Source organism: Hippoglossus stenolepis, chromosome 8 (assembly GCF_022539355.2).
Source record: "Hippoglossus stenolepis isolate QCI-W04-F060 chromosome 8, HSTE1.2, whole genome shotgun sequence".
Lineage (NCBI taxonomy): Eukaryota > Metazoa > Chordata > Actinopteri > Pleuronectiformes > Pleuronectidae > Hippoglossus > Hippoglossus stenolepis.
The window spans coordinates 21,426,283-21,446,365 of NC_061490.1; the positions used below are offsets into that span (position 1 = coordinate 21,426,283).

The 20,083-nt window shown below is 45.2% G+C and overlaps 2 protein-coding genes across 3 annotated transcripts in view; one reads left to right on the plus strand and one right to left on the minus strand.

The window, feature by feature from the left end:
- Positions 1 to 20,083, minus strand: part of LOC118113339 (B-cell receptor CD22) — a 1,629,935-nt gene that overhangs the window by 1,106,890 nt on the left and 502,962 nt on the right. The window lies entirely within an intron of this gene.
- fam110d (family with sequence similarity 110 member D) lies at positions 1,059 to 18,185 on the plus strand. 2 transcript variants are annotated; one of them, XM_035163052.2, is made up of 2 exons: positions 1,059 to 1,210; positions 14,020 to 18,185. In XM_035163052.2, the coding sequence occupies exon 2, from the start codon at positions 14,746 to 14,748 to the stop codon at positions 16,090 to 16,092; it is 1,347 nt and encodes a 448-aa protein (XP_035018943.1). In that variant the 5' UTR covers positions 1,059 to 1,210; positions 14,020 to 14,745; the 3' UTR covers positions 16,093 to 18,185. The 2 variants fall into 2 exon arrangements, with proteins under 2 accessions (XP_035018943.1, XP_035018942.1); XM_035163051.2 differs by having other exon boundaries at positions 1,059 to 1,198.

Genomic DNA, 20,083 nt, shown 5'->3' on the forward strand with positions numbered 1-20,083 from the left:
AGATCAACCAATCACCATGAATGAAACACTCATTTCAAACAAATCAGCAGGATTAAATCTCAAATACTGGATACCATGATATTTGCTACAGGTTATCTTGGTCCCCGCAGGATGACTCAGACTTTGGGGATATCTCATGAACAAGACAAACATTTTACCAAATTCTTAAAACATTTATCTTACTGGAGTGAAACTAAATGTTATAGTAGCCAAGTGATAAACACTGTGTCTTCGGTGTCATGTGATGAATATGTTAAATATTAGCATAGGCCAATAGTGACCATTTAGATATTAGCATTTAGCTCAAAGGGCCAAAGCTGATAGTGTGACTGTAAATACATTCTTGATTATATTAATAATAATACAAATAATAATAATAATAATAATAATAATAATAATACATTAAATTCATATAACACTTTGAAGAATACTTAAAAACACTTTACATAGGTTAGAATCGGAGAAATAATAAAAGCTAATACTAAATGTAAAAAAATCCCATGTTAAATGAAAGTAAAAGTTTTGACCACCAGGGACAAGTGAAACTTTTAAAGGCAATAAGTTGTTACTAAAAAATATATTGGTTGTATGGACCTAACTATGGTTAATTTTTTAATATTGACTATTCCCATAGTGTCTTGTATTGTTAATGCTTTATTTGTGAACCACAAAGTCTTATCAAAGTAGTTCCCTTAACAATTAAAGAGTACAGCTCATACAAGTGGCCTGTGGTAGATTAGAAAGTGGTTTCGATTGCTACTTTAACTTCAGGTGGCTATTTGCCACTTAGGCTGTTTGATTAAACACCCATTGATATTAAAAGGCGTCAGCAGCTAAAGAACCAAACCGCCTTGTTATGATGTTCTTAATCCACAGCCCCCCTGCAGCCCCCCTGCAGCTCCACTCAGCTCCATCAGCTCCTGCAGGCGACACAGGAGTCAGTTTACACAGACTCGTACCTGCCCACCCCCCTCTCCCCTCTCTCTCTCTCTCTCTCTCTCTCCCTCTCCTCCCTCTCTCTCTCTCTCTCTCTCTCTTTACTTCAGTGCTGCTGCGCGCGGAGCAGCGTCATTCAGTCCTTGTGCCAGCGGAGCGCAGAGCGCAGCGCTGAACCAGAGGATCTGTCACACGCAGGATCTCCACGCACCTCCACTGGATTTCACACACACAACACGCGTGGACCCACTGAGCGAAGGAGGTGAGCGAACAGGTCATTTTTAACGTGTGTGTGTTAATCAGCAGCTTTGTGAGACTATTGACTATCAGTGAAGTTTTCCTGTTACCGATGTGCGTGGTTGTGGTTCTGAAGTGATTGATCCAGTGATCCCATAATGTGGCAGCTCTATTTACCAGCTTTACCCCAGCGTCAACTGGCATCATGGACTGATCACATGTTATCTGGACCATTTATGAAGTGTAAAACTCAACCAGTGAAGGGTTTCCATATGTTATTAGTCTCTGGTGATTTTTCCCACATCTATAAGTGGAATAAAATCCTTATATTAATATTATTAGATACAAGTTAATACCTAAAGTGTATACCTCTGTACTCCATGGACTAGCAGGCGTATGTCATTTTAAAAATGACGACAGGATTACTTCAGTTTGTCAGTTTAAGAGTCTTGTCTTGAGATCTTTATGGTGTGTTTATGGTCCATGCCCTATAAGGAAAACTCTCCTCAGCAGTGTGTCTGTGATGGATGTCAGGCTGTGTTCACCAGACCAGGCTTTTGGAGCAAGAAACTGTTTTTTAAAGAAGCTGACAAGTGCAGCAACTCATCATCTGCTGTGTAAACCTACAGGGTTGAAGCCTGCAGGCTCTGGTTAGGGTGCGAGAGGGAGCGATGACTGACCACTGTGCTCGGTCGACCTGGGGATTGCAGGTTTATTTCATCTCAACTCTGCCCCTGCACACTAACTATTTACATCTGGATGAGATCAGAAGGGGAACGGCACAAATGAGGCTCTGGCTTCTAAACATCTAATCAGGGAAGAAATGTTTCATAATCCTAAATCAAATCAAGTATTTTCCTACCAATCAGCTCATCTATGGACAAATACATGCCTGGCTTTTAAAGTCAGAGTAACCTGAGAACTTCCAAAAGAACAAAAGTAAGTCGGGGAGGGTCATTATGTAATCCACCCACTTCCAAAGAGGCGAACACATGCCCTCAGGGTCAACTCCACCTTGACCCACCCCCTCTGATATATTTAAGGCTGCAGCTTCCCGAGTCGGTTTGATCAGCGCTGGGTCACGAGCGTAAACAGCTCTGCAGCAAGACTAAACAGACCACACAGGTCTTCTAAACACGCTCACCCTCAGATTCATAGGTGAGCATGTGTTGGTTTGGCCCGTGTGCAGCAGCAGCAGCAGTAGCAGCAGGTTTCAGTCACGCTTTTTGGCTCAGACTATGAACTGGCAGAGATACTTTCCAGGGGGAGACCTGCTCTCTCTGTTCCCTGCGTAAGAAAGGAGGATGAACCGATTCCAGCAAGATGCCTGTTTAATCGCTGCTCTCCAGCTTTGTACGACTCAGTGTTCCCTGGCAGAAGAGTTTGCCTATTTCTCTGAGCACTTAAGGGACTTAGATGTTAATTTAAAAGATAAACTATTGCGATATAAAGCGACTGTTTGGGTGTAATCGCCCTAAAGGCACTTATTAAAATGAATAGAGGTTATGCACGACTTGTAATGAATTGCTAGAAGGTAGATTTAGATCCATCTCCTCCCTGCTGTTGCTCGATTAAATTTTATTGTTTTTCTTTAAAACCTGAATCCCTCAGATCTGACCTGGCTTGCATCCTTGTCCAATATTTGAAATGAGTCATGAATCATATTAAACACCCACAATCCTTCATATTGCGCATGTTCAAACACGGGATCCAAAACGCCTCTGCAGCCGAATACCTACCTGCCGAAATTACAGCGTGAAGCCGTCGTAAACAGTCCTTTCTTCTGCTCCCCCTGATTCATGCAAATTTTCCAGCTGTAATGCGGCTGCTGTTTGATGCAGATCCCAGCAGAGCGGAGGAGAACAACCTTCCTCCCCTCACAGAGCCGAGCCCGGCGGCGCAGAGCTGCTCGCTGCAGCCGCCGTCTGAGGTGTTGACAGGACGCCTGACATCATTAGCCTGACTAAATGAATTGTAATTTAGGTCTGTGTCTTCCCGCGAGGCCTCTAGCAGCGGCAGGGATATCGATGATGATGATGGCGCATCACTGTCCGCTGAAGGCAGTTAGCAGACAGTGACCTGCAGATTCATGTTGACCTCACGACTTCTTAGACACTTTGGTTTTTGCTCCTTATGCACTCACCACATTGCAGCCATCCATTCAGAATCTGCCTTATCATCGACCCGATGGAGCTCAGGTCTGAGAGTTGCATATCTTATGGGATTTAATGGTAAACCAGGATTTCTCTTAGTCTTTTATTTTCCAATTTTCTCCCCCTTTTTCCATCTTTTCTCAACACTTTTTTTTTGGGGACTCCAAAATACATATAATCTGATTGGTTTGAGCCACATCACGGAGACCAAGCGGAAGCCGCAGGATGTTTCGCGGCCCTCGCTCACAATGGGCCGCTCATGTGTTTCTTATCACTTAAAGTTCAGCCAAACCACAGTCACATTCGAGGCGTGGTTTTACTTTCCTGAAAGCAGAACCTTACAAGCAGGACGTCAAACATTTGTTCTGTTTAATCCCGTTTTGTTGCATGGTTGCACGTAGAGACCCCCGAGTTATGGCAGGAAGCTCGAGTTTCTAATTAGAGGGGAAAATGTACCCTGCTAATGACATCATCTTCCCCCTGGCACTGCAGTGAGGGAGTGTGTGTGTGTGTGTGTGTGTGTGTGTGTGTGTGTGTGTGTGTGTGTGTGTGTGTGTGTGTGTGTGTGTGTGTGTGTGTGTGTGTGTGTGTGTGTGTGTGTGTGTTGCCGAACAGCAGCTGGTGTCAGACATTTGACGTTCGCGGGACTTCAAACGCTCACACACACAAACCGTCGGGCTTATAATTTAGCTTTATTGCTCCTTGTCGCCTCGTTCGGGCCTTTGTGCCCCCGGACTTTGGGAACTTCCTCACCGAGCGTTTTTCAGGAAGAGTCGTTTGAAAAAAGAGGACGAAGTTGTCAAAAAGTCACAGCGTCTCAGTTCCAATCGAGCACCAAAACAACACATTGAGACCGACACCCTGTGATAAACTAATCCCCCCCCCCGCTCACAAAGGACTGAGAAGTGAGACCTAACATCTGTAGACCAGGGTAGTATTTCTCCTGTTTTGTAAACACAGGAGTGTGGAATCATATTCACTGAACTGATCATTTGATGAGCAAAGACATATTTTTCAGTAGCTTCATTGAGTGAGACCTTTACTTGCTGGTTTATCTTTCCTGGAGGATTTACACCGCCGCACTCTGGAGGAATCAAAATTTTCCACCACGTTTATAATTCAATTTTAAGTGATGTGATTTTTTACATAATCTGTCTTGTCATGCTCTGCCTCGGTCTGAGTCACTTTCTGCTGTTAAGTCACGCTCACCTCCACCGGCTCATAACTCAATCCATAATTTATTGTGGGCGATGGAATCATGAAACATGATTTGACAGATCTCCATCTCCTGACAGCTCCCTGTGTGTGTGTGTGACAGCTGTGAGAGCCGCCCCCTTCTCCCCACTGCTCTCACATCCCCGTAATTGTTCACAGTCCGACCGGGCGCCTCTGTAGCTTTGCCACATCTCATCACACTCAGCCTCGCCGCGCTGTGTCCGCTCAACCGTGAGGAAGACGACACAGGCCCCGGACATTCCCCTCCGACGCAGGAGGAGACCATCAACGCAGCTCCGGCGGACTCTCCGGGCTCCTCCAGATGTTGTCTGATTCTGACAGGAGCGAGGGAGGAGAGGATGGGGGTTGGAGGCAGAAGTGGGACACAAACGAAAGGGTCTCTTTCCGTGGCACTCGGGGGGCTGTTTGCGGGGAAGCAGGTCGGTCGATCGGTAATGAGAGAAGACAGCTGGCAGGTTCAGCGGAGGTTAACAGCTAAGCTTAGATGGCAGCGGGGAAAAACAGAAGAGCTCAGGCGAGGGTCTTTGTGAGAGAGACTTTTGGATGTTTCGCTGTTCATGAGGTTTTGTTTTTTGGGAGAAGTCGTGATGTGAGTCTGGTTTGAGGTTTTGTTTTTTTTGGAGGGTTGCAAGAGATCAGGGTTGGATTTTGGTTTATTCACACTGAAAGTTCAGGACTCATCCGGCATTGTCTTGGTAAACTTGCAGGAATGTATTTCCTGCATTAGCAAGTACAAGACAAGTTCAAAGATCCGATTGGTAAAAAGTAGGGTTGGGTACCTGCATTTCCGAGCCTGAGCTTTGTACTAAAATATCTGCAACATAAACATCACCGCATGTACGTTACATTTAACTCTGGTCGCAACACACTCTCTACATGGCTCTGGCTGCACGTTAGCATGTTAGCCTACAGTGTGCTGTCAGCTACCTCAAACCTGAGTCCACACAATAAACTGCCCAAAGCGAAACGGTCTAAAGTGTGTCTGTAATTCACGTGAAAGAATTTGGACTTTTAGGCACTATTACATTTCTCACCTTCATTTTACAGATCAGTCTCTTATTAGCAGCTTAGTTTGTTACTAAGAAACTTCCACCAAATCACAAGAAAGGATTCTGTGAGTCATGCATAGTTATTTTAATAGACATACCTTGATACGATTTGATACTTTTTCCGAAGCCGAAATCTACAGTTATCAGTTTTGGATGATGCAAATAAATAGCTGCAATATTTCTCCCACGTGTCTGTACATGAAGGGTAAGTTGAGTATTGTAATTCATCAGGAATCACACTCTATCTGAACTCGATCAAACTCGCCCAGCTTTGTTTTCCGGAGGGCGAATCAATGTTGGCACATGCTGAGTGCTGGAGAGTGAGTAGTAACACAATGGGTTGGGTGCACTTTGGCACCGCGGCCGCAGATGACCCAGTGTTTGGGGACACAGCACAGCTGGAGCAGCTCTAAGCCCCGACCAACCCCAAACAGCCCCGTGACATGTCCTCACAAGTCAGTGCTAACCTTTTTACTGTTGACATCAGCAACATGTGTTTACGATAACGTATTAATTGTCTGTGTGAGAAGGGGGGCGGGGGGGGTTACGCAGATGTTACACTACGTTTCTGTCTCTCTGATGACGTCCAGCTTTTCATTTCATCCTCGATCTAAAAGTTTTCTCTCGAGTGGCTCTTCACATCCCTGTTTTTCAGGATATTGCCGTCATCTCAAAAGCAGGCCTGTAGGTGAATACTTTACCACCACTGACTGTGTTTTGACATTTGAGTTTCTCTTTACACTCTATCCACTGAAGCGTCTTTTATCACTCGCCTGGCAGAGTTGAAAAATGTGCCGACCTGGTGAAATAAAACATCTGGCACCCGGCCAGACGGAGCTGTCTCTCTCGGAGCATTCACACCAGCTGAGAGTGTAATGAGGGTTCACAGTGTGAGAACAGGCCTCCATAATTCAAGACTCCGGGAGACTGAGGGATGTGCCCAGATTTATGCCTCTGCACCGCTCTGTATTAACAGCCTCGGGACAGGGCTTGTTTTTGGGGAGGTGCGTGCGTTACCCTGAGTTGCCCAGTGCATTCCCAGTCGTTAGCAGTGCCGCAGACACACGGTGGGTCAGTGCAGTTTGTCTCGTTAGTCACGTGAACTGAAATGTCAGCCGTGGTCGGGATTTACAAAACGAAGCTGTCCAGAGCTGGGATGTCGTCCAGATCTGGATGCTTTGTGTACAAACTGTCTCCCACATACTGTTTCACTGCACCGTCTCCTCCTACACACACACAGCCACGTGACACACTGCACACTGTGACTTCATCCAGTGTAAGAGTTTAACAGGCTGCAACATTATTTTCCAAATGAAAGCCGAGCGTGTTTGTCTGGCACCAAACAAAGTCAGGTAGAGCGAGAGCGGAGGCTGACATTTCCCACATACGCTGAAAGTCGTTGACCAATCACAACAGAGTGAGTCAGCTGGCCAATCAGAGCACTATGGGCTTTATCTAGGGGGGGGGGGCCTTAAAGATAATAATAATAACTTTATTTGTATGGCTCTTTACAATACAAACCTGTGATTTTTGTAGCTAGTGATTGATCTATTATCAAATAGTTGTCATTTAATTTGAAGTAGATTGATTGTAGCTGTGACAAAACATTATTTTTGCATCACTTATATGTGGAGATTCATTTTTTATTGGTGTAATTGATCCACTCCGGCCAAAACGCAACATTACAATTATATTAGAAAAGTCCTATCACAAGTCGGCCACTCCCCAGAGAGCACTTATTAAATAATTAATAAAAATGGCTGAACAAAACAAGTAAGAGAAGGAGCAGAACTACGTTACCCCCCCCCCGTTGGATCCTTGTCTGTGTTTAGCTTTGATGATATATTTTCTTTACAGTTCCCACATGAGGATCCAGGTATTCGTCATCTCCTTATACGTTTACGAGTTCTCCTCCAACAGTTCACTCATCGACAGTGAGGTACTGCAGGCGGGTTTAACATTCCTGGACGTCGCGGCTGCTTCAGGTGTCTCTCTGTTAGCGTAGGAGATGAATTATTAAGTTCCCTGGTGGCGTGCACCTGGTGGAGAGATAATCTGATCCTCTCATGGCAAAATGTAATCTGAAGTTTGCATTTGCATGATTGACTTTATCGTCATCTGGCTGTTTTGGGCTGTTTGAGTCTAGACTTTTATTAAACATTGTGTGCACGTCTTTTTGCTTTTAAAAAAAGCTGTCGCTGAAAAAAGTAAATAGAGGCTGATAAAACTTTATAGGTCAGAGCTGCTCAGTTATCAGTTGCAGCAGCTCTCTTCCTGAGCCCCGGGCTGAGAAAGAAAAGGGAACTAGCCCAGTCCGTTGATAAATGCAAGAATAAATGTGACCGTGTTATCTCAGCAGACTTTATCTGTTAGCACTGCATGGGTGTTACGATGTTGATAAAGACCTGACGTACACTACTATGGCTGTAACAGGTCCACTATCGCATGGTAAAGCAGCTTCTAAAATCTAATGCTAATTGCTTTAATTAAATCCTGCTAAGATACGTTGTGTTATCAGTTTAATTTTGTAATTTCAAAATCAAAGAATATGGGAATTTTTACATAAGAGGTTTATACTTTGTGTTGTTGTATATAGAAAGTACTTCCTGCCTTTGTAGACGTCACTCATTTAATGCTTGACCTTCATTCTCAGCTAATATTGACATGTGCTTGTACGTGGACCCAGCAGGTCGCTGAGTGGTACAGTACCTTATCACTTTCATCTCAAAGTCTGCACTGACTCGGCCCCTTTGGTGTGTGGCTCCAGTCCTCAGCTGTCCCTGCAGTCATTAGCTTTGAATAACAAAAGAGCTCCAGCAGAGAGCCAAGAGCCCATCTTGTCCATTTTACAGTCTGGGAGTAGGTCTGTTAAGATCAGGGGTGGGGGTCTCTTTAAGTCGTCCCAGGTGGCCCCACTGCTGCTCAGCATGAATGTGGAGAAGGCCCCTATAGGTAGCCTCTAACTGTAGATCCAACGGCAACAATGGTGATGGGATTTACAATTGGCCGCAGCCTTTGAGGGGACGGCGTGTGTCCCGTGGCTCCGGCTTTTACATTTTATTGTCATCGCGTTGTTTGTCCCTTTCCCCTCCCTGGCTAATGAGGCAGAGCAACCAGGTCAAGATTTATCTGCAGACCTGAAGGAGGCCTCTTTGTTGTCAGCCATTAATAATGCAAAGAAAGGCAGGTCCCTCTTTGTTCGGGGTAAAGAAGAAGACACCTCCTTGTCTTCATCCAGCCCCCTTAACAGACTTCCTGAGGCCTGTTGTCTGTGTTGGAACCGGACAGAGTCATGAATCAGGGCTCATTAGTGGCAGATGCTCCACATTCACACTGCAGAGGACCGATGTCTCTGAATGAGCCTTGGTTAATGTTTGAACGTCCAGAAACCTCAGTCCATTAGTGATAATTGTTTGGCATCATTAATGGTGGTGCCAGATGTTGGTGTGTAGAAAGTGAGAAATGCAAAAAGGGGGAATATATTTATGGTCGGCCAGTTGGCTCCTCGCGGGCAGCAGATGCATCTCTTCTTTGAAAAGATTAATTTGACAGGTAAGCGTGCTGGATACATTCCCAGGAGCTTCAAAGGTGGTCCTCATCGGTTTATTAACCTCTTATCTTGTGTTTACTGCACTGAACACATCATTCACACTGGAACTTCCTCTAGCCTCCTGATCCGAGGCGGGCTTGAGTTTCCTTGGATACGCCCGGTGAAGTTATTCTTCTGTGAGCTGCGTTAAAGCAAACAAATAGTTTTGTGGATTTGTGTGTGTGTGTGTGTGTGTGTGTGTGTGTTTAGCTTTTCTCACATCAGGAAAATAAGCAGGTCTGCATCTTTTCATTGCGTTGGCGTGACATTATAATCAATAGCAAAACTCTGAACGTGACCTGCTCGTTCTCACAGGGTCAAATGCAGCTTATAGCCCAAATCGACTGAAGCACACGGCCCCTTTCCCATGACAGGTCGGTGTCGGGGCCGTCTGAGCATCTTGATGTAGCTGGAGCTCAAGACATCTGGTTCCTCTTTAGCTGCACGGGGGCGCCTTGTTAAGCCTCCCCTGCAGGCCGGACTATCTGCTCCACGCAGAGGACCCGAGGGAGGGAGGGAGGGAAGATGGAGAGAGGGCAGCGAGACAGACAGAGGAGGTTTATTAAAAGAACAGAGAGATGGAAGTTGTGTAAGAGGGTCAGACACTTAACGCAGTAATCTAATAAACCTACAGTTGGTGTTGTTTTGCATTTTTGGTGCGTTTTGTGTCTCGGAGTTCACTTGTGGACGTGTGGAGCTTTTGAGGGTTTTTTTGAAGGTTCATCGCAGTTGACAACATATGTCAGTGTTGAGTAGTTGGTCATGTTATTCACCCTGTTTACAATAACCAGAGACTGTCAATTACTGTCAAACTGTGAAATTCATCTATACTACGAAACAAAAACAGAAAAATACCTGTAAAACACAGTGTCTACTCAGAAACTCCTGTTTTTAAGATGAGTGAAGTTGCGTATGGAGGCTTGAGACCGCGGGTTGGATTCCGACCTGGATGCCTACTGTCCAGTCAATAGAAGCCTGAAAAATCTCCTTAAAGAGAAGTAGATGAATCAGGTTTTAACTGTCGAGAATTTCCAAAAGAAAAATATATTTTCATGTTGCTTTTTTTGTTGCTATCTTCTTCTGTCCGAGTGTGTTCATCAAAATGTGACCTTTCGTGTTTCTCTTTGGGCGAAACGCCGCCGCCTCGGGTCTGTGCAAGACGTACTTCAGTAAGAAAGTAGGTTACCCACACTGTCAGTATAAAGTCAGGCATCTTTGGAAAAAGCAACACAAACATGTTGTTCCAAGCTGAACAGAACCTTTAGAGGATTGCTCTCAGATACTGCAAATGGAGAAAAAACAGAGAGAGAGATGCAGAGGGATAGAGAGAGGGTACGTTCACAGGAAGAGAGCGATAGAGCGGGGAGGGGAAACGGGAGGGTAAGGAGGCCCTGTGGCATGTACAGGAGATGGAGGGAGATGAATAGCGGTGCAGGGGAGTGCAGGGGAGTGAGGCACAAGTTTAGGTAGCGTCAGGAAGGAGAGGGTGCTCGTGTGGGCGCGGGTTCACCGAGGAGATGAGAAAGAGGGGAAGGAGTTGAGAGGTTAATGACGACCTGCAGTGAGGGAGAGGAGGGAGAGGAGGGAGAGGAGATAGACTCCCCGGCCTCCTCACACTCTTCACAGGCCTCCAGATCACAGGAGAAGGTGCTGGGTACTAATTTGGCTCATTATGTACAATGGAGCTAATGGCGGCTATTGTTCTCACGCGAATCCCAGCTGAGTCACTGTGTGGGTGAGTGTGTGAGAGTGTGTGAGTGTGTGTGTGTGTGTGTGTGTGTGTGTGTGTGTGTGTGTGTGTGTGTGTGTGTGTGTGTGTGTGTGTGTGTGTGTGTGTGTGTGTGTGTGTGTGAGATACCACTCGGAGCAAGAGATAACCCCTGAGAGTGGCTGGATTCCTTCAAGCTCTTGTTGTTGTGAACGACGCGACCATCAAGAATAGAACCGAGGAAAAACATAAATACTTTAGAAGTAGGTCAAATCCGTGTCGTTCCCAAGTTGTTATGGATTTCAAGGTTATGAATACTGGCTGATTGGGGGATTAACAGTCCCTGTATCCATATATATTTAACACACTTTAAAGCCAACATCAGGATTAATGGCTTTGTTTTGGCTCCCATGGCGATAATCTCCTTCAACGCTTCAATAGCATTAGCCAGCCACTTTTTTTTCATTTTGAACTGTTCCCGGAAGAAAGTTGTCCAATAAAACACCCTATAACCCCCCCCCCCCAAGCCTTTGCACCGTAACCCCGATTCCAGATTTTCTACCCATTTTTCTTGTTTTATACCCGCTCCGTGTCCTTTTCGTCCCCCCCCCCCCCACACCTGTTGGGAGACGTTTTTTCCGGAAATCTACCTAAACAATGGTCGACAGCCCGACATCTGGAAAAGCTGCCTTGTCGCCTGAGTTAATTTATAGTTGTTTGCCATTTGACAGGCCTGGTCTGTGCAGGGTGTGGTGGAGGCTAAATGAAAGTAGAGAGTAAAAGTGAAATAAGTTCACTTTCTCCTGTTTAGGATTTAGTAGAAGTAGAAGAAACGGTTAATGTGAAACCAGTTTAAAAATGCAGAATGGATTAGTGTTGTGATCACTTGTAATCAGAGAAGCTCTGTATTACCAGTGCTGCGGCTGTATAACAATAACAAATGTGCTATAAATAATAATTTTAACACACCAGTAACAACCATCATCTCTCTGCTGCCTCCGCACAACATTGAATCTGCTATCGAGTCCCAAACAAGAGAAGAAGTCTCACAGTGTCAGGATTCTTACACTCAAGTTAAATGATCTCTCTCTGTCTCTGGGTCAGACGTGTTCACAACAACTGGAAAATATCCAGAACCTTCAGGTGAAGGGTGACGTCTGGGTGGAGCAGCGATAGGCAGGACTCTCTGGATAGTGTCTGGACTTCACTGATGTTTGAAAGCAGCTTAAGTGGCAGAATATTTCTACTTTTAAAAAATAAAGTCCCACTAAATTGAGAATATAAAATGTTTTATTTTCCTTTTAATTAATACCATAGTTTCATTTGGTTTAATTCACACTGTGAGTGTCAGGGGATTTAAATGTTTTCTTTACTCATCATTCAGCTGTTTGTTTGCTATCTTCTAAATCAAGGCCGTGTCTAAGTATAAGATGGAAGACGTGTACATTGGGACGCGAGTTTTCTTGTGTCTGTTTCCGACATATGGATCCTTTTTCCTGTCAAGCACGGTTGTTCATTGTTATACCCAACGTGGAGGAAAAGCTATAATAGCATTAGATAACACTTGCAGCGGACCTGAGGGAACTGTAAGCACGACGATGGAACACCCTCCTGCTGTCTCGCACACAATAAGGAGCATTCATCTCTCCAGATGGACTCTTTATACATTTTGAAAGGAAGGTGAATAAAAAACAGACTCCACCTGTGCCTCTGGGTATTTAGGACAGCTTCAAGTTTTAAACATGTGCACATGGTCGACACTCACAGCTTTTTTTCTGCAGAACAACAGAGACGCTCCACAGTCTGTAACTGTGCATTTACAGGGAAGCCTCTTCTTCTCACATGCACATTGGCTCGGCCGCTAAACTAGAGCAGATACACAAACACACCTGTGACGATATGCACATACACACATATACATGCACACATACATAGACATACGATAACCTTGCTGGGGTGTTTTCAGCCTATTAATACTCCTCGGGTGAAGCCTATCCTGTTAAAGGCACATGCAGCCCCCCCCCACTCCCCCTCACAAATCTTTGTAAAGCGTGAAAACTTAAGGTATATGAAACGTGTCTCTCTTCGTCGAGCACAGCACTGAATGGGAATGGATCCATGTCGTAGGTTTAAAGTTTCATTTAAGTTTAGTTATTGGTTGTTAATTTGGAGAACAAGCTGTTTAACTGTGACTATGAAAGAGTTACTGCCGCAGACGTGCATCGGTTTACTCAAGCTGTTAAAGTTGAAGCTGTTTAAATTACAGGAGCCTGATTTTCAGTGGAGACATTTGTTTAAAACTTTACACAGGTCAGATACACACACAGCTCAGGTTACTGCAAGTTAAGATATTGTAGCTTCTTGTTGATGTCAGTGCAAAGTTGTGAAAGAAGAATAAACACCAAGATGGTTTGCTTGTAGCACTGTGACTTTTTGGGGCTTTTTAATTTTGCAGAACTTTCGTATAGACAGAAGAGACATAAAACACTGGAGGAAAGGGAAACTGAATCAGCATCATATGTCACCTGTAAAAACGTAACTGACACATTTGTCCGTGTCTTGGGAAGAAAATTACAACTTCCTGTGCAGAATGGATGGAGACAGATATGTCATCATCCTGTCATTGTTTGTTGTCTGCTGTAATAGTGGCTAGACAACATTTTAAATAAACAGAAATGGTTGCTTAGGGCCAGACACAAAAGATTTTCTTCCACAGGAAACAGTGCGGCAGTGTGCTTGGTGGTTTTTAAATCTTATTTCTCGATTAAATGTTCTAGCAACATGTTAACGTGGGTGTGAACTCTTTGAACCTGTGTTTGAACTCTTACCCGTTTACTCAAAGACTGTTGATTTAGAGTGTCAGCTACAGTGCATGTCTAAAAATAGTCTGCATATTGTTATTTAATATGTACGCATGTAAGCGTGAGGGTCATTAAAAGTGCTTACATGTCAGCTCTGCACATGCGACTCCCTCCAGCTTTAGATGAGCACGATCTGAGCGGCGCTTGAGGGAACACTGTTCCGCCTGCCATCTGGTCTCTGCTGTTCGCCCTGGAGAGCAGCACTTCCAACTAAAACCACTTTTTTTCTGTGTGTCTTTTTCTCTCTCAGGGATCCGCCCAGGTGAGGTGAGGACGAAGTCGAGATCTGCAACACCCCAATCCGTCCATCAACGAGCCAAGTGCCTTGGTGCCGGCCACCCGCAGGTCACCTCAACCACGACGGGCGCCAAACAATAAAAGTCTTGACCCAGTGTCCCTCAGACAGTCTGCACAGAGCAAATATTTGAGGCCATTATATCTAATTTCTCCGGGCAGCTGTCACCGAAAAGATCAACAGTGAAGGGTGTTGTAGGGAGATAAAAAAAAAGAAAAGAGAGAAGGAAAAGTGGGGGGAGGAAAAATTCAACCCTTCCAAAGTGCTCCCTGTGAGTTATTTCTGCTGCGCTGTGGGCAGAGAGCGTCTCATTTGGGAGAGCCTCTGGCTGACAAAAAAAGCACTTCCCTGTGCCCTGCCTTCCTCCCCAAATGCCTGTGTAAATACTGGATAGAGATATCAATTTGTCTGGGCCCAACAAAGAGACTGTTTGCTATCTATAGACGACGTTACGACAAACTTGGACTCTGCGGTCTCCTGAATTGCAGCTTATCTATTACCCTTCAAGGAGGATTCAAGAGCTGTGAGAACCGGAATGTGACCGTTTCCTCGCCTTAAAAACCTCTTCAAACACCCTCACTGGTTCAAATCTTCCCAGGGCCAAACAAGAAGTCTCTTGGAAAAAGGGTGAGTCATCGAGCGGCTGCAGTTTTGATGCCTTTCCCTGCTCGGTGAGTCAACATGAAACCCCTAACACCGATTGGATCCCCCTCTCCGCTGAGGCTCCTCAACAAGGGTCCGGACTACCTGCGCCGGCAGATTGACGGCGGTGGTCATGGTCGCTCGATCAGCGCGGTGGAGAGGCTGGAGGCGGACAAAGCCAAATATGTGAAGAGCCAGCAGGTGATCAACACCAAGCAGGAGCCCGTGCTGTCTCCCTGTGCGACGCCGCCACCGCAGCCCCGGCGAGGTGTTGCCAACCCCGGGAGCCTGACCCCTCATCTTCCCCCGCGTTGTTCATCCAACACCCCCTTCTCCACACTCTCCGGCTCCTTCACCTCACGAGATGAAAATGAAAACGATGACTCCAGAAAGGAGAACAGACGGACTTCTCTCGACACTGAGACACGTAACAGGAGCAATGTGACCAAAGTGATGCCTCCAAGCCCCAGGACACCGGGGAATAACATCTTCGTAGCACCACACAGCGCCCCGGTGCTCAGAAGAAGCACTGGCAAGCGCATGATGAGGCCCGACTCGCTCCTCATCTACCGGCAAAAGAAAGAGTGCAAAAGCCCCAGTGGTGCGGCAGTGGGAGAGAACAATAACGTGGAAGTGAAGGGATACAGTTTTGTCCGGCGCCTCTTTCAGGGCTCCATGAGGGAAAAGAGTAGTGGAAGTGAAGGCAGAATTCAGAAAATGGTGATCGGTGAAGAAAAAGCACCATCACGCGATGGAGACTCCCGCATGTCTTGGACCAATGACAAAGACACAGTGGATGGTGGACCCGGGAGCCGGAGGTCGAGTAAAACGGACCAAGAACGCAGCCCGGGCTCGATCCCTAGTCCTGGGTTCAGCTGCACACTTGAATGGACTAAGGATGGATTTTCAAATAGTGCCAGTGAGGAGATAAACAACGGCGTCACCAATGGAAACCACTCAACCGACCATGATGACGAGAATGACCCGTGGAAGCGGGCGTCTCCGCCACCAGCCCCCAGGAGGAGGTTTGGGCAGTTGCATCGCTCCAAGTCGGACATGCGTCTGCGCTGCTCTGTGGCGTTATCAGAGCAGGAGCATTTCTTTGACTTCTGCGGGCTGGATATCGACATGATCGAGCGTCTGGGTCGGGAGAACTTCCTCTCCGGGGCCAGCTCCATAGACACACTCTCATTGGCCCTCCGCAGCTGCGGCGGCTCGGAGCCCAGCGAGTTCTCCCGACACTCGGGAGACGGCCTGTTCCAGGAGGAGCTGGCTGAGCAGGTTCCCACCGGTGTGTCGATCATCGAGAGAAACGCTCGGGTCATAAAGTGGCTTTATGGCTGCAAGAACGCTGCTAGAGAGGGACCCAAAGAGTCGACTGTTTAGAACAAGGACAAGGAGCCATGTGCCATGGAGTGCTGAGAATCTGCCGGTGGTATTTTTAGCCAAACATGAGTTTTCTATCTGAAATCATCTCTTGTCGTATTTTCTTTTACCCTTTGTGGAGAAATTTGTCTCTGAAATGCACCACAAACCCAAAGTAAAATTCACTTGAGCTGAAAAATGAACGTTGGGAACGGGCTGTAATTAGCAGGCCACATTGCTCCAATGCAAAACGAAAGGGACAAAAAGAATTTGCTTCTATTTTTGAGCTGCGAGAGGCAAAGCAAGTGAAAGCGACCGAGCTTTGCCGGGCGAAGCTGCCAGAGAAGTGTGATTTTTATTTTTTATTTCCAACTAGAGTGGATCCAGGGTTTGTTTCGTTCCATGGCACATTGATACCTTCACCCGACTCCAAAGAGACTGTGTCTTTAAATGAGAGGACAGTGACTGCTCCTAGTTATCTCGTGTCAAATTGATATATTGTATTTATAGATCCTATGGAAGAAGTATTGTGTGGGTGAAGAAGGACCTTACTGGCGAATGGAACCATTTTTCCCCTGCAAATTGTTTTTGTGTCTGTATGTGTGGGTGTGTGTTTGTGGAGCGGACATCTTCGTCTTCTTCATGTGTAGCTTCTATATTCAGTTATTGACACAACCCTATTCAGAGCTGATCTGAAATCAGCCCTGTGACCGTCAGTGGACACAGTGGACACGGTTTAACACTCTCCCTTAATTTAAAATGGAAAACCACTAAGCTACGTTTTTTTTTTTAACTGGAAAACTGTTGTGTGAGTGTGAAGTGAACCGTGAGTACCTCATTCGAATCTGCCCCAGTTCAGTTTGTGTGTGTGTTGCTCTTTTTTTTTTTACTCATGAAACGCAGGCGTTGGAACATGCGAGGCGCCCCTGTGGGGTTTGTTAATGCACTGAAGTGGACAGGGAGAGAGGAAACGACAGATATGAGATACACAGAGATTCATCACATGTTACGTTCCACACTGAGCTGGATTCAAAGCAGCACCTGCACCTTGGAGGACGAGGAGCCGCGTCCTGATCATCTCATCCTCTTCAATTCTTTATTTTTTTAAAGAGGATCAATTCTCACATTGTATACACTGTCCAATAATCACTCGTGACACAGTTATTGATTAACACAGATAACATGCCGGTTCCGTTAGCTATGGATCTGCAGCCGAGAGCAAAACTGGACTTTGGAAAACAGACATAGAAACAGAGAGAATTTAAATCCCACAAAAGAAGTTTCAGAAAACTTAGAAAAATATAATAAAACTAGATTTACCAGATTTCTATTTGGATCCACACCAAATTACAAAAATCTGCCTGATTTTGTTCATCAAGATCAATGAATTATTGTCAGAGAAATTAACGAAAATGTTGAAAAACGCCCAAAATCTCACAATGTTAAAGAAAGTGAAAAAGATTCCTGGATCTGCCTCCTGATCCAGATCAGATCCAAATTTTGACGTCACAGACCAACGCTGATTAAACATAAACCTCATCGGCGGACGTAATCGACTCTGCAAAAGTGAACTTTAAGTCATCAGCCCTCACTGCCAAATGCTTTAGGATGTTACCATCTGGCCGTTTACAGATGTTTAACCTCCCCAGCTGGCTCCGTCAGCCTGTTTCCCATCAAAACAAGCAGGGGAGGCTGAATCCTCTCTGATAACAGATCCTACCTCACTCCATCCATCCTGCAGGGATCGTCACTATCTCAGCTAAAGGTCATTTCCATCGCTTGGCCCGGAGGATGCCACTGAAATATGAACTCAGGGGTCGGTTGAGGTATGCAGAGGTTAGACTGAGACCATCCCTGAACCCAAGGGAACATTATATTTGTGTATGCGATAAATGAACACAATTGTTTGTTGCCTTTATATATTTTTTTCTGTATACAACTCCTTCATGATGATTTATATCTCCTCCCTGTTCAAAACACATTTGGGTGCACGTTTACAAAGTGGCTCCATAACTTCTGAATCTCTTTTTCGTTTCATGTATATGACGGATTTTTATTTTATTCCAAAGAGATGTGTGTATGATGTACACAGCAAATAAACACAAATGAAGAAATACTTGTGTAAAGGTCATTTTTTTACATTGTGTTTTTATTCAAGATGCTTAGAAATAATAAAGGATTCAGTATTCAGTGAAAATTCATACGCACTTCATACATGTTAGATTTATGTTGTGTCCAAAACATTCCAAAGAGCACGAGGAACAGACTGTGGTTGTGATATGTTGTCTAATCGTCTCGGAGGGTGATGGTCGACTGACTCAGCGTCGTGATGGTGTCTCGTCCTTGACTTTTTTCTTCACCACATCGCGTCTCATTTTTCACATTATCTCAAGTGGCTGCCTCTTAATCCTTTTAGCATTCCCCGCATGCTACGCTGCTGAGTGAGTTGCAACAGGTTGTGTTTATAGACAACGAGGCCTGTGTGCGGCCCGATGCTGTGTCTACGGCGTCGAGGAGCAGACCCTCTTCTCCACGCTGTCTGCAGACGCCTCCTGACACCCTTTGTCTTTTAGTTTTCCTCCTCCTCAGCCCTGACTCAGCTCTTGTTTCCTCATGCACCAGCTCACAGTGGATTCAAACACTTAGGGGAAAGTCTAAGCAAATGACAAATGTCTCCCTGCAGGCTGCAAGTCAGAGCATTAATCTTAAACTGAAAATATCGTCAGGTTGATCCATCGGTGCCTGAGTCTGTGGGACTGTAGATTTTTTTTAAAAGAATATTTTAACAATTAGGACGGAACGGTGGAGCAGAGGTTTGCACTGTCGCCACAGAGCAAGAGGTTCCGGGTCTGAATCCCAGCTTGGGCCTTTCTGCGTAGAGCTTGCATGATTCTCCCCGTTTGAATGATTGCATGATTTGTCACAGTTTAGACGTTTTGATTAAAGAGCTCCATAAAAAGTTTCGGGTAATTTGGGTTCTGGTTTTCTCTAAACTTTGGTTTGTACATATGAACGACAAATCAAGAGAATCTCTGTGTCAGACGCAATCACAAAATCTTCAACATTTTCCAGACACTTTTCCGTGCATGTCTGCAAGCTGCTTATGTTCGCTGCATGGCGATCTGTCCAGGGTGGGCCGCACCTCTCGCCCTATGTCCGCAGCACTCAATGGATAAGCAGTATAGGTAATGAATGGGTGGATTTGAACATATTGGGGAAACATGCTCATTTTTGCCAAAAGTTAGATGATAACATCGATACTTCTACTCAGAGCTAGAGCCATTTGGAAGTTTGATTAAATGCATAAGCAGGAAGCAAAAGGAAGAAGCCCAAATGAGACAAAATCCACCTATAAGCAGCTCTAAACCTCACAAATTAACGTGTAATATTTAGTTTGTTTAATCCGTACAAAAACAGTAAGCTTTTAAAATTAGCTTTATTACCGAACATATCCACATCTGTAAAACCATCACATGTGCTGTGCGGCTTCAAGTTGTTTCCATTATTCACCGTCTGTGGAGCAGCTCCACCTTTTGTCTTATTCAGCTGTTTAGAGGAAAGACTAAAACGTGATTTCTATTTTGAGGACTTTTCCCTTTAAAGAGGGAAAAGAGGACATTTAAGGACACGAACGTCTGAAACATTCTCACTCTGAACACGATTTCAACAAACTTAAAGTCTGTAGTTTTTAAATAGCAACACACACACAGTGTATAATAAGTGCATGCAAATACACACACATCCGATTTTTTCTCCCCCATGCTCCCCCATCCCTTTTCTTCCTCCTTCTGTCTTTCCCAAAGCAGAACAACACAATAGCCCTCCTGTGTATGTCTGTGTGTGTCTGTGTGTGTGTGTGTGTGTGTGTGTGTGTGTGTGTGTGTGTGTGTGTGTGTGTGTGTGTGTGTGTGTGTGTGTGTGTGTGTGTGTGTCTGTGTGGGTGTGTGTGTTACTGTGACCGGAGGGCCTGCTGTGACATCCTGTTTTGGGTTCATAGGACAAGGTTTAAACA